This window comes from Solea senegalensis, linkage group LG9 (genome assembly GCF_019176455.1).
Source record: "Solea senegalensis isolate Sse05_10M linkage group LG9, IFAPA_SoseM_1, whole genome shotgun sequence".
Classification (NCBI taxonomy): Eukaryota; Metazoa; Chordata; class Actinopteri; order Pleuronectiformes; family Soleidae; genus Solea; species Solea senegalensis.
Window position 1 is genome coordinate 1,426,929 of NC_058029.1, and position 15,481 is coordinate 1,442,409.

At 42.0% G+C, this 15,481-nt stretch overlaps 1 protein-coding gene across 2 annotated transcripts in view; it reads left to right on the plus strand.

Annotated features, from left to right (window-relative positions):
* gabbr1a (gamma-aminobutyric acid (GABA) B receptor, 1a) overlaps positions 1 to 15,481 on the plus strand; it is a 64,852-nt gene that overhangs the window by 12,998 nt on the left and 36,373 nt on the right. For both annotated transcript variants that reach the window (XM_044034180.1, XM_044034181.1), the window contains exons 5-7: positions 1,958 to 2,143; positions 3,943 to 3,960; positions 13,947 to 14,107. In XM_044034180.1, the coding sequence (XP_043890115.1) occupies positions 1,958 to 2,143; positions 3,943 to 3,960; positions 13,947 to 14,107 (365 nt within the window). The remainder of the gene's footprint in view (positions 1 to 1,957; positions 2,144 to 3,942; positions 3,961 to 13,946; positions 14,108 to 15,481) is intronic.

Here is a 15,481-nt window from a genome sequence, read left to right on the forward strand (position 1 = left end):
TGGTTACATCCATTTCAACCTTCAACATAAGAATATTGGATTTTTTGCTCATGTGTTCATTTCATACAGTCTATGGTTCATTTCATCAGGAGGAAAGTACCAAGTGCTGATGGGGGTGTTTTCAGAGCAGCCGTGTTCATCAGAGAACACTCCCCCTGTTTTTGTCTTACTGTATGTTGTGAGCTGGTGCTCTACAACAGTAATATTGAATGAATAAACTATATAAAACACTCGCCAATTCTGCAACGGCCACTTAGTTTTTGGATCATTTAAATCACCAAAACTTCCTCCCTGGCTCATATTCAACATCAAAATCAGTTGCACTGCTCACAAATTCTATAAGTGGGATATATATATCTATATCTATATCTATATAAATAAATTGTCTCCAGGTGGAGTTTGAGTGGTTAATAATAGAATTGGATTCAAATAGAAGCTCCATGGCTGCTGGATTTGAAAAGAGTCTGTTATTTGCTGACATTGTAAATATTTATTCTCTACATGACGACTTAAAAGTATGTGACACTTGTTTTACTGTTCACATACAAGTGACATGTTTTCATGTATCTAACTGCTGACCTTGTGCTCTACCTTCTGCACCACTGCTGCCACTTCTTTAATCTTATTCCATCATTGTCTCCCCTGCCTCTCCATACTTCTTCCATGAGTGTTCCAGTGCATGTATGCCCTTGGTATAGAAGTTTTCAAAGTCAGAAAAGTCCTCAATAGCAGATATTCTCACTGCATGGACGGCTGTCTTTTTGTCTCTGTCTCGAAGTGGTGGACGCAACGCTCATCCTGGGTTTCTTGTTCAAGAAAACCAGCTGGATCTGCCTGGTGGGCTTTTGATCGCCCACCTTCAACATGCCATTGTGCAGAATGTTCTGTACTCCATCATGGGAGATGCTTCCAGCACTGGCTATCTGATTCACAGTCAAACGTCTGTCGTGGTAGCTATGGCAGGACATGCAGGACATGCAGGACATGCAGGACATGCAGGACATGCAGGACATACAGGACATGTAGGACATGTAGGACATGCAGGACATACAGGACATGCAGGACATGCAGGACATGTAGGACATGCAGGACATACAGGACATGCAGGACATGGGACATACAGGACATGCAGGACATACAGGACATGTAGGACATACAGGACAGGACATGCAGGACATGCAGGACATACAGGTCATGTAGGACATGCAGGACATACATGGGACATGCAGGACATGTAGGACATGCAGGACATGCAGGACATGCAGGGACATGCAGGATACATGCACATGCAGGACATGCAGGACATACAGGACATGTAGGACATGCAGGACATGCAGGACATGTGGACATGCAGGACATGTAGGACATGCATGCAGGACATGCAGGACATGCATGCAGGACATGCAGGACATGCAGGACATACAGGACATGCAGGACATGCAGGACATGCAGGACATGTAGGAGGACATGTAGGACATGGGACATGGGGGGACATACAGGACATGCAGGACATGCATGACATACATACAGGATGGGACATGCAGGACATACAGGCAGGGACATGCAGGACATGCAGGACATACAGGACATGCAGGACATGCAGGACATGCAGACCACGGCTCATCATCAAGGTTCTCCCTAACCCTCTTGAATTCCCCTGCCCACAGTTGCACATAAACCTGGAGCATCAACATGTCGTTTCTCTGCAGATGTTTGTAACACCACGGTGACACGTTTTGTCCATCGTCATTAAATGTCTCTACGATGATGTTAAAGTCAAAGTTCATCTGGAAGGAAACAATGTAGTTGGTATCGGGAACAGTTGACTTTATTGCATGCTGAGTTTGTTGCTCTGGCATTACTCCTCCTTCATCCGCCTATGAACTTTTGAAAGTCCATTCTCCACAACGTGTCTGTGTGTAACTCTCTCTCTGTGTCTCGTCCTCTTATTTTCCAGTGCTGCTGTGTCCCAGAGTGTGGACGTCACTGGAGAACGGCCGGGTGACTGCGAAGCCTCCTGGACCGCCAGTGGAAGGAACGGTGCTGCATTACAGCTGCAATGCTGGCTTCATCCTGGAGGGCAGAAACCTCAGCCACTGCACCAAGCTGGGCAAGTGGGACGCCCCCAAACCCACCTGCCTCTGTAAGGATGTAGTATTATTATTATTATTATTATTGTTATTGTTATAATAGTTATTATTGTTGTTGTATTCATGGACTGAGGATTGAGTCATTTTCACAACGTCAGCATTTTCTCTGCTTTTCTGGGACGCGTCACATGTCCCAGTGCACATGTGCATACCTTCTGCTTTACAGTACACAGCATGTAAACAAGGACAACACCATGAGCGAGCTTGTGACTGTTGCTTCTGCTAAATGACGCACTAGTGGGAAACTTCCCGTAGCTACGGCGTGAGGGCGACACAAACGTACAGACTTGACTCGTTCTAACTTTATTTTATGTGACAACTGTGTGACTTAAGTAATAATGAAGTCATATTCCTGGAAACATGGAACTTGTCAGATGACATCGTTGTGCTGAGGAGCTGTGGAGGCGTGTCACGCTGACTGAGCGCTATTTACGACAGTGCAATTACACTCGGCAACGGAGGGGGGCGCGTGTGAGTCAGAAGAGACGGCAGACTCCGCCCCATTCACACAACAAGCCTCTGTCAGCGTCGTAACAGCGTCTGACTCCAGATCCGTGTTCAAATCCACGTCAGGGTCAAGATTCTTCAGCACGCACGCGCACACGCACGCGCACACACACACACACACACACACACACACACGCACACACACACACACACACACACTGAGCCACTGAAAACAATACTTCACTCCCAGTCCGTGGTGAAGTAATAATGGCCTGTAATACTTTAAAGATGACAGATAAAACACCTGTTGCTAGGCGATGAAAGGTCCACACAGGAATCTATCAGTGACACAAACAGGTGAAGAGAGTGAATGTAATCCCACACATTCTAATCTACACTATGTACGTATGTGATGACACAGTTCAGTCACAACAGTTGGTCTGAATGAACAACAATAAATGATGATTTAGATTTTATTTTTAAAAAAACAAAGGACAGAAATGAGAGCTGGTTATCAGAGAAATTGTCATGGCAACCAGTGATGCTGCTGTGACTAATATTAGGATGAATGATGGAATCATCAGCAGGTTACAGGTTACTGTATTATAATAATTATAATTCTAAAAATATTACAGATATTTTATAAATCTATATACAGAGACTGTAGTCAAGTAGTGTTTAAGCAGCTCTATGTTAAATAATGTTTCATAAAGGCAGATTTTTCTGTCTATTCTTGTCATTTCCCTGCAGTATATCATTGGGTTACATAATAACTACAGTGAGGAGCCTCTCCTGCCAGGCGTTACATACTTACCATGATGGGTTACTGCCCTCATGTGGAGGGAACATGTCACTGCACTGTTTAATTAAGCCTGGGCCATGTGGCTTGTACATAACTCTACATCCTGATAGTTGAGATATTTGGATATAAAGCTGCACACACAAATGTTTTCTTTTGTTTGTGTTTCTCATAGAGAGACAATACACTGTAAACACACATTTATTTCTTTGGCTTTCTAATGGGAATTGAAGAATATTGACGTGTTAGAAAGAATAACATTGCCTATAATTAGGGTCAAATGGTCATAATTGTCATTAAGTGATTATTTTAAATATACTTTTGTCAAATCCATGTCATTTTTATCCAATACTGTAATATTTCATAAATGTAATAAATGTGATGATTATCAATGCAACAGCATTATCCAAAACCTAAGAACATTTCTGATATTTGTATTTATTTATTTTAAGTAAAGTTACTTTCAAATGCTGAATTGATCTCTGAATTGTTTCAAGTTGAGAAAGTAACCGTGTTTTCCTTCTTTTTTATATTTACATGACAAAGACGACAGAAACTACACAGGTAGGATTTTTCATTCTTCTTCTTATTATGTTGACATAGATTAATAGATTATAGATTTGTTTTTTCCTTCATGCACGGCGCTGTAGTGTCTGTGGTTGTATGTCAGATACACTTTCCTCACTTCTCTCTGTTCCACTATAAACTCTACTGCATGGCTCCACCCTTCTCGGTTTGTTATCATTTTTTTCCATTACTATAGTACCTCCTCAATGTGGGCGGAGTCACCACAGCGCGACACACACATAAACGAGTGCCTTGTAAAGCAGCTGTTCTCGGTGTAACGGAATCATTGGACTTCACAGATGGTTGAGTACTTCCTGCATGAGCACAGACTCCATCTGACATGTGATGTTCTGATCACCGTTTGCTAAAAACACCAGAATCTTCTGTCCAATCCTTTTTATCTGACCTACAGTGTCGGACGTCGTGCTCATGATCATGAAGCCACAGCCACTCTGGTTCTCTTTATCTGCTGAATAGCAACACACACACACACACACACACACACACACACACCGCTGTCATTATGTGCCAAACAAAAGGTTCAGATCTCTCACAAGAGTCATTTCACAAAGCTGTGCTCTAGCTGTAATATGTGTTGCCACCACAGGAGGGCAGCAGTGAGGGCAGCATGTGTCTCCACATGTAACCTGAAGCTGTGACAAGTGGTTAAACTGTAACTGAGGGAGAGTAAAGCATTTCCCAGGTCATTATAGCAGAAACATTATCATCAGTTTTTACTGTTTGAATCCAAGCAGCGAAATCAACTATTAATATTACTAATATAAAATCAATTTCAAACCTAGATCATCATTCATCATCATTTCAAGCCTCATATACACGTCTGTGCCCTTAAACACTGAGCGTGCACGTGTGAATAATCCTCTGTTTGCACACATGCAGCACAGGAGCAGTGCATTCCTGCTGCTACTGTTTGCTGCTGCTGTTTGCTGCTGCTGTTTCTAAAAGGAAATGAACTGATGTGTTTTATCAGCTCTTCCTGAGAAAACTGGGTGAAACATGGAGTGCAGTCACTAGATCTGATCCTTGATGAATGCAGTTGTTGTTGTGGCAGCTGTTGCTCACACACACACACACACACACACACACACACACACAGATGCCACTGTCATACACTGACACACACACAGTCTTTAATTCAGGACAAAAGTTTCCACATGACACTGATGTGAAGAATAAACAACACTGACCTGCTTCAGGCTCTGCGCTCTCCGTCACTCCTACTTACTGTTCCTCAGCGGGAGAAAGGTTAATACTCTGCTCCTCTGTGTGTGTGTGTGTGTGTGTGTGTGTGTACACACACAGTAGGATACATTACAACAAGTACAATATATCGAAACTGCTTTTAAAGTACTCTGTAATTTAGTTTATGAAGGACTTTATGAGTAAATGTTTTTACTATCATAAAAACCTCTTGCTGCAAATAAAATCATCAGAATAAACAATGTGACCTTTGAACCCTTTAAATGTTCAAACTCAGTGGTGTAAATAATCTTCTTCTTCTTATACTTCACACAGAGTGAAATTAATTATTATTATTATTGTTATTTCCTTTTCTACACACCGTGGTCATTGCTAATGCTAACATGATGCCAATGAGACACTATTTAAGATCAGCTGATCAAATGCTGTCAGATTCAGATTCACCTTTATTGTCATTGTGCTGGGGGGGTTACAACAAGGTGTGTGTGTGTGTGTGTGGGGTGCGCCCCCACAGAGCCACTGCACAGACAAAAAGAAAACAAGATAAAAACATGAAGAAGGCACTAAAAACAGAGACAATGGATATGCAGTGGTGGGGCCTTCTCTGCTGACCCTGACAATATCAAAAAAGTATTATTATTGTTTTTAATAATCAAATGAATGTGTGTGTGAACGTGTCTGAATGCAATGACTTTTTCAGTATGTTATGATTCTATTTCCAGAAAGAATATGGTTATTTTTTGTGAAGCTGAGCTGGATTTTCCTGGATGTCATTAAACGCATCACAGCTCCGTGGACCTGCTCTAGTCGTATTGCTGCCATTTCCTATTTGGTTCTAACTTTGACTGACGTGTGTCGTCAGCCAATCAAAATGTGATATCATAGTGACAGAACGCCCCCAGTGATGTCATCAACGACGTTTGAACCTTTGGCGGGTTTTGAAGTAAACTGTGATCACTGCATTAACACCACTGATCCATCATGTGTCTGATCTTTTCACGACGATCGTTTGGAGAAAAGAAGGAAATGATTTCAAGAGGAAGAGGTTCATCATTTACGGTAGTTGGAGTGTTAATGATGAATTTATAACATGTTTTACAAGTGGTGAGGACAAGGTTTTTCCTTGGCTGAGAATCTGAATAGTTTGAGGGGAAAATAACCAGAGGACGACACGGCAGGGCAGCGGCTCGCATTGTTGCCTCACAGCAAGAAAGTCACCAGCTTGAATCCCACAGTCCAAAAACACATTTGCTCGTACACCTCTGACACTGATGAAGCTGATTTCAAGCTATGAACATAACTAGGTAGGGAGCAGGTTCTGTTTGCAGTGTCAGTTGCTATGGTGATAAAGGTTAGAGGAGACGACAGAAAACTGGCTTTCGGCTCAACGTAAAAAGACAGAAAATCAATGTCGTTTTAAATTATTTTAAATAAATCTACTGAGTAGTTCTATTTTCAAATGTTGCTCCAACAGTATTTAAACAGTTTGTTTTCACACAGCAGCCACACCGGTGGTTTGTGTCTATAACAGACTCTTAAATAAAACTATAGACTGACAAATCTAACCTTTAAAAGACAAAAGTTTTGAGGATTTCACCTTGAATAGCTTTTATCTGTTCACAAATGCTTCTTCAGGTCGTTACTATGGTAACAGAGACACTGACAGTCTCATTCTGAAAAAGATATTATTCAGATCACTGTGTTCACAGGAGTTGCTGATTTCATGCATGATCACGACTCATGTGTCCATGATGTCCATCATGTTATCGTCATCAGTACAATTTTGTCACTATTGATCAATAATTGAATAGTATTATGTCTGCATTATAAATCAAGTGATCTGTCAAAGAACCTTTATTTAATCAGATAAAAGAGCCACTGAGATCAAGATCTAGAAGGCAGCAGCAGCAGCAGCAGCAGCAGCAGCAGCAGCAGCACACGTCATAGTTTACAGGGACATGACACCAAACAAACGTTTCAATACAAAAGTGCAACGAGATGGACAGAGTGCAGGAGTTATGGATGCACTAACGATCTAAGACACAGGCACTCTTTCTTTTCTTTCTTTTCTTTTAAGATAGAGCGGAAAACTCCCAGTGAAATACAATTTGGCAATTTAAGTTCAGTTTGGAGGGAAAACCGAAAGCTGTTTTCCATTTCGGTCCAAACACGGGGAGCAGACAGGTGCAACATGTCACTGGGACGTAACGCACAATGGCTTTTGGTTCTCTGAAGAAAAGTGCTTCAATAAGCAGGAACCAAGCCAAGAAGAGCCTTATAGACCAGAGTCTCACAGTCAGGGAGGACATGGAAGCTTTAGAGGCGGCTACAGCCAGTGATAAACCTCACAGCGCTGTGGTAGACCGGAGACCAGGACTGTAGGCACACACACACACACACACACACATACACACACATACACACACACACATAATCCAGCAGAGGTAAGAAAGTCGCTGATGTCAGAAGCTTCCCAGCTGTGAGGGAGAAACACGACTTCAGTCTTCATTAGAAACCAACTGTCTAACATGTATTTGAATGATCGCTTCATGCCATGGAACACATCATTTAGAAAATAACATTACTCTCACAAAGTTACACTTAAGTTACACCTAAGTTACACCTACTGTAAGTTAGACTTAAGTTACACCTACTGTAAGTAGGTGTAACTTACTTACTTAAGTTAGGTGTAACTTAAGTAGACTTAAGTTACACCTAAGTTACACCTACCGTAAGTACTTGTACCGTGTGTTACACCTACTGTAAGTTAGACTTAAGTTACACCTACTGTAAGTTGGGACTTAAGTTACACCTACTCTTAAGTTACACCTACTCTTAAGTTACCTACCTAAGTTACACCTACTGTAAGTTAGACTTAAGTTAGACTGTAAGCTACACCTACTTTAAGTTACACCTATTGTAAGTTAGACTTGGTTACACCTACTGTAAGTTAGACTGAAGTTACACCTATTGTAAGTTAGACTTAAGTTACACCTACTGTTAGTTGGCACCTACTGTAAGTTGAAGACTTAAAACTACTTTAAGTTACACCTACTGTAAGTTAGACTTAAGTTACACCTACTGTAAGTTGACTTACACCTTACACCTACTGTACACTCAGTTAACTTAAGTTACACCTACTGTAAGTTACACCTACTGTAAGTTTACTTAAGTTACACCTACTGTTTAACCTGTAAGTTAAACCTACTGTAAGTTACACCCACTGTAAGTTACACCTACTGTAAGTTAGACTTAAGTTAAACCTACTGTAAGTTACACCTGGCTTGACCAAGCCGCAGCATGTCATTTGGCGCGGCTGTGGTAGGGTCATGTGGTTCTGGGAGAGAGTTGGGTCTTAAACCTCAAACATGTTTGAAGAATAAAACTTCATCATTGTTATTTTCTGAATGATGGAACCTATTAACACACAAACACATCTTGGCATTTTAAGGCTTCTACAGTGCAATAAAAAAACCTGTGGATTCTCATCAGCAGGGGGCGCTGTGTGTCAGTAACTCATACAACTCATGAATGATTGTTAAATAGGAGCGTCCTATTGAGAGAGTTGAACAATCTAATTACTGACTATTATGACTATTACAGTCATTAGTCCGTAGGCTGAGGGAGAATTTTGTCCCAAAACAATAAGAGGGAAATGAAAGATATTCCCATCTTTTATATTCATAAAACAAACGATTGCTCTCCAAATGTTACTGTAAAGTTGTGTCGTATTGGGAGCTTTTTTATTTATACTCGGAAAAACTGAACGTATCCTTTCCCTCCACCGTGGTACTCAGGCATGATAGATTATTCTAATAACTTAGATTATGCAGAGTATTGGAAACACGGTAATATTCTGCTGCAAGACAAATGATGTAATCATGAAACTGTATCTCACTTATTGCTTTTACATCATAACAGTCTGTAGTTTACTGACCACCAACACCTGTGTGATATTCTGCTGCAAGTAATGGATCATTCAAATATGAGGTTTAAATGCTTTGTCTCCATAGTGGAACAATAACCAGCATCATATCTCTGCACTGACTTCAATATCAGACGATGTCATCTGGCAAATGTGTTTAAAAAGGAAGAATTCAGAGCAGAGGTTTCCTCATGGAGGAAAACAGGCCGTTATCATGAAAGATGCTCAGTGAACAAGGACCTCATTAAAGTGGCTCAGCCACATGTTTTTTCCAGACTAATGTGACATTTGCTGCCACTGGATTTGTGACTGTAGCGCTGCACTGCCTGACGCTTGTGGAGCAAATCAGCACGTAAAGTTCACGGGTGAATAATTGATGCGTTGGATGGGTCACGGGGAGGAAGTGGAAGATGATCAGACTACCTTCACCTCAGCCTGCGAGAGCTAGTTAACAGGATTTGAATTGCTCTGTGCTCGATGGAGACATCCAGATAATGAGATTTGGGTAATGAAGCAGGGTTATAGTGTCTGATAGTCATATTGCTGTGAACTGCTGAGGGTTTTTAATTTAGACTGCTGCAGTCAAGGCAACTCTGCACTAATGTTACAATGCAATTAGATTCAACTGCAAAAACAAGAGCAGGAAACCTGATGTAAGTAGCTCAGTGGTAGCACAAGTCGTCTCGAAACTCGAAAGTTGTGGTGGGTTTGATTCCCGGCTCCGCTAGTCCACGTGCAGATGTATCCTTGGGCAAGACACTTAAACCCGACAGTCTGTCAACTATTGAACCATTAGAACCAAGTATTAAAACCACGCCCTGTAATAAGTCATGTCTCAGAATAAGCTCATTCATCCACACTGTCGCTCTGAGCACACAGCGTGGTGACTGACAACCATCGCGCACACACGGAAGAAGAAGAAGAAGCGTGAACACAATACAGGACGATCTAGAGTAGACACAACAGAGCGAAGACAGCGCGGGACAAAACAAACAGCAGGAGGAAGACGCGACAGCACGAAAGCAGCTGCTAACTAGCCAGCATTGCTAGCGCTAGCATTCTTTCATTGCTGTGCATTCTTTAAACCTCTGCACTGTCAGAGCGACTGTTTTCTGCAGCAGAAAATATTTAATCAAAGTGCAGTTCACTTTCCTGCATTTGAACCACATATAAACTCTGTCGTACACTCACACACACACACCTGAGTGTTCTCCTAGCAGCAGACATGTTCAGGCACAGCAGCGACAACAGCAGCGACAACAGCATCTGTTACAAGGATCATTTTAAAACTGTGGGGAAGTGTTCAAAGAAAAATCTCTAACCATCAACCGTTTCAACTGCTGTAGCAGTGCTGCTCAACTGTGAGGAGGCTAATCCTGTGACTTTACTCGAGTGTTTTAAAGAAAGGCTTATTTCAGGCCAAAGGAAGTGATTCTGAAAGACATGTACGACCTAGTGTTAAAATCTTTATTTGAATGTCATTTTTTTTATTTTTCATTTGTTCTTTGTTTTTATAATGTAGCAGATTTGTTGTTCAAATGTGAAGTGCAATACAAATAAAATATATTATTAAAATATAATTATTATTCTTGTTTTGCCAAAATATGTTAAAAGGGCAAACAAACAGTTACATGTGTACATGTCAAAACTTTAAAACAGCACATTGTAATTTATCAAGTAAATATCAGTAATACAGTGACATTGAGAGGAAATGTGAATAGTTACATTTCAAGTGAAATTACAGTCTGCGACCCTACAAATAATCACGTTATTCGTCGACTACCAAAATAATGGTTATTAACAGAAATCCATCATCGTGAAGAAGAACTTTAATCCCTGTTTGTTTGGTACCTGCTGAGGTTCCAAATAAACTGAGCTCGTACTCGTACTAAAATGTGACGGCAACAGACTGCAGGCCACTGATTGGTCAGAAAGTGTCATCACTGGAAGAGTCATGAGTGTGACATCCAACAGCGACTACGCCATCAACTCAATGTCTTCCTTTATTTGTGTTTGTTTGCTCTAAAACATCAAGCTCAAAGGGGTTCTGCCCCCTAGTGGAGTGGAGGCAAACACACTTCATTCAATACACTGATTTTCCACTCGTGCTTGTAAACTAGGACAAAACATAGTGACGACTGACTGCTCCCTCAGTCATGTTTGATTCATCTGAAAACAGTTTTTCAGCCTGTTTTCAGATGAAGGACACAACATTACAAAGTTACAGTTAACAACGACCAATCAGAGGCAGATTAATAACATTAACAACAACAAAAATCAACAGAAGTTACAAACTGCAGCTTCTAAATCCACTGTTTGTGATTGAATGGGTGTAGATGTGTGTGTGTGTGTGTGTGTGTGTCAGAGATTACAGATAGAGGCTGTGTGGTGAACAGAGGGTTGAAACAGCGGGTGTGCAGCGTCCAGCATGTCTCTATCAACACATTACTGTCCGTGCTCATCTCATATATCTCAGAAGAAAGCAGATCAGCCATGATTGATACCAACTGCCACAGCTGATTTTCTCAAAGCATCTTGTTCTGAAGATTTGACTTTTAAAGGAACAGATGATATGAGGTGGTTACACACACATGTATCAGAGGCATTATGTACAGTATATTGTTTATGGCATTTTCAAAGTTAAAAAGGATGTAAATCATAGCAGCAGCTCTGCCACAGACACACACTCTGTGCTTTAAGAATATTTTTCTTTCTTAAATGCCTTTTGTAGAGATGCTTAACCAGTGATAGGGATTGCAAACTATGTGAGACATCTGTGTCATGCTACGTTTTGCCATTACATCATACATCGTATTACATTTGTGATCTGCATTTTCTCTGCACTTAAATATTCTCAATAAGAAATAAAACTATAAACTAAATATTAAATACTTAAACAAGACAAAAAGGAACTAAACTTTGTTAAATCAACTTTAAAACGAAAAGAATATAAAGCTTCAGTGATTTAGTAACATTTCTTAGGAATAAAAAAATGAATGTAATTAAGTAATAATCAGCTGATTGCAAATATTATCATAATTGGTTTACCTGACTGGCACAGGTGTAGAGCATGTAGAGCATTGTTCTTGACTGCTAACAACGACTGGCTCCAGCAACATTTGCATTTCCAACTTCTAGCACTTCTGTCAAATTAGTTTCACAGTAAATCCGTCTCACACAAACTTGATCATGTTGCTATGCTACGACTGAAGATACTTGTAATATTGCAAGATAAAAGTCATAATATTACGAGAATTCTCGAAAGATTACGACTTTATTTTCGAAAGATTAGACTTTATTCTCCAAAGATTATGACTTTATTCATAATATTATGAGTTTATTCTCTGAAGAATAAACTCATCTCGTCCTCATACTCCGTCGTACTACGCTGTCGCTGTGTGTGTGCATAATACCATGTCCACTGGTATTGCTAACATCATGCCCCCACTCTGTCTTCTGAGTTCCGATGTAAATGGAACGTTCCATAGGGGGCGCTCACAGCACAGTCAATGTTTTATGTCAGTCCCTCATGCAACCAAACCCTTTTAAATCCAGCTCAGAAACGCCTTCTTTGCCTCTTTTGACCTTTAATTAATGATCTCTATTGACAAATGTTAATGGATCAATAATCACTGTGGAGTTTAAACATAATCTATTTTAAAAAATTGACCTCTGAGCACCCACACACATTAATCAGAAATTGATTATGGATTGAACCAACAGTGTACAGCTGCTGCAGCATGCATGAGGCCAAATGTGAAGGTGTGTGTGTGTGTGTGTGTGTGTGTGTGTGTGTGTGTGTGTGAGAGAGAGAGAGAGAGAGAGAGAGAGAGAGACAGAGAGAGAGAGAGAGAGAGAGACTCTTGTGGAAAGAATGCACTGCTTAAGTTGAGCTCAGTGTGAAACTCATTACAGAATCTCGAGACATTTTACCCAGAACCCTCTCTCTCTCTCTCTCTCTCTCTCTCTCTCTCTCTCACACACACACACACGCGCGCGCGCGCGCGCCTCTGTCAGTGGATGCTGCAGTGGATCAGTCGGAGAGCTCGCGCGCGCCTGCTTTGTTTTTTTCCTCCTCTCCGCGGTGAATCTTTTCATCTGTCTGCGTCACAAAGCGGTGTCTGCTCGTGCTCTCAGTTCGCGGATTCGATTATTTTCGATTATTTCCGTTTCTTTTGTTATTTCTCAGCTGCATCTTCAGATCCGCTCCTTCGCCGGGGCTGACGCGTTGTGCGCGGACTCCGGCGTCCGTTCTCCGCCTTCTGCGTAAAAGTCGCGAACAAGGGACGCGACGTTCAATATTCCTGAGACTGAGTTTGTGAACGTGGTTGTTTTAGTATTCGTGTCTAATGTGTTTAAATGATGAGTTCAGGGAATCGAGGTGCGTTTGAAAGTTGACTGATGAGCGAAGCGAGCGGCACCGTGTCCGCGAACTCAGCCGACTCTGTCCGCGAACTCTGTCCGCGAAACATGTGTTCGATCAACAGCGAACACTGTGCGCACAGTAAATGCTTGAGTCGCTCATTTAAAAACATGCAACTCATTTCCTTTCGCCGTAGTTCAGTCTAACATCGAAAGTCCGCCGCGGGTTTTCTCTCCATCAGCTGGACACGTGTTGACTTTATTTGAATTTGAGTCGCAAAAAGAACCTTTTCCTGACTCCGCTGCAGCACCGGGGCCCACATTTAGTCCGGTTCAGCTCACCTGGAGGGCCCCATGCAGGGCTCCATGCAGGGCTCCATGCAGGGCACAAGTCGCGCTCCCCGCGGGCGCGTGACGTTGCTGCGTGTTTCTCTGACGGTGTTTCTCCTCCTCTGGCCCGCGCGGCCGTCCGCAGGAAAGAAGAAGCTGTACATCGGAGCGCTGTTCCCCATGAGCGGCGGCTGGCCCGGCGGTCAGGCGTGCATGCCCTCCGCTCAGATGGCTCTGGACCTGGTGAACAACAGGAGCGACATCCTGCCCGACTACGAGCTGGAGCTCATCCACTTTGACAGCATGGTGAGTGTGTGTGTGTGTGTGTGTGTGCGCGCGCGCGCGCTGATGACACACATCTCTTTTTTTTATCATATATCAATTAACATCATTATTATCATTTTTATTATCACTCTGTTCTCCAGAGACACTGATGCTCGTAACACTTTGAACACCTGTTTCTCTGCAGTCACGCACTTTAAAGATAGTTCAGGGATTCTTGAGCTCATAGAGTCAGCGGTGACAGATGACAATGACAGCGCCCCCTGTGCCGAGAACCAGCATGACACATGGACATAAAAGCATTTCTGCCTGCTTCAAATACACACACACACACACACACACACACACACACACGCACGCAGCAGTTAGTGACAGTGGGTTTGACCTCTGATGATTTCACTCACAGTGGTGAACACACACACAGACCATGGGCAGCACTCGATTGGGTGCCTTGCTCAGGGGCACCTCAGCCCTTGGCCCTTCGTGGGATGTAAACCAAGCGATAAGTCTTGATGATTTTCTCTTGGCCGTGGTCTGCCTAAGAATATGACATCACTGCTCACTCTCCCACATCAAAGTCTCATAAAAGTTTTTATCTAAGTTTTATCTTCGTGGTTTCATGTGTCATCGAGGTGATTGTGAACCATTTCAAACACCGAAAACACAAAATAACACCTTTGAACTGACTGACTTTGGTGTGGGAGACTGAGCACTTTATTAACTCTCATTTACAATCAGATGAAATGGAAAAGCTATTGTTGAAGGCACCGTGTGTAAAATGTTGTTAGGCGTCAGATAGGCTTAGTTAAGCCTGTGTAGAGCTAACCCAGCTCCTGATACAAATGTAAAGGGTCATTCTGATGAAAAACCAAAAGTGTTTGTTCGATTATTTTCTCACACTGGAGCTTTAAGTGGACACTTCATTCATTGAGACGTTGGTTAAAGTCTGTTTTTCCATTGGCAGCCATGTTGTCAGTGAGAGCAGGTGGCTGCATGAGCTGTTAGTGCTGTCAATGTGTCAGTACTCACACTTCAAAAACCCTGAACCATCCCTTTAAACGTCCTCACAGGACCACTGCACACACACACACACACACACACACACACCTCCATCAATCATTAATCATGCTATTTTAAAATGTCAGCATTATCAACCATTACAAATCCAACTTCCCTCCCAGCTGGCTTCACTGCCCCCACCCCACCACCCCCCACTGCCTGCACTTTACTACCCACCTCACCTTTAAAGACTTTAATCAGAAAGATTGTTTGTGACGGCGTTTGATTTGTGCCGTGCTGCGTTACGACCTTATTGTTATTGTGAGATCTTAAAACGAAGCATTTCTCTCAGAGAGATGAGACAATTACTGGATATCCACTCTGTCTCCTCTCATGAGA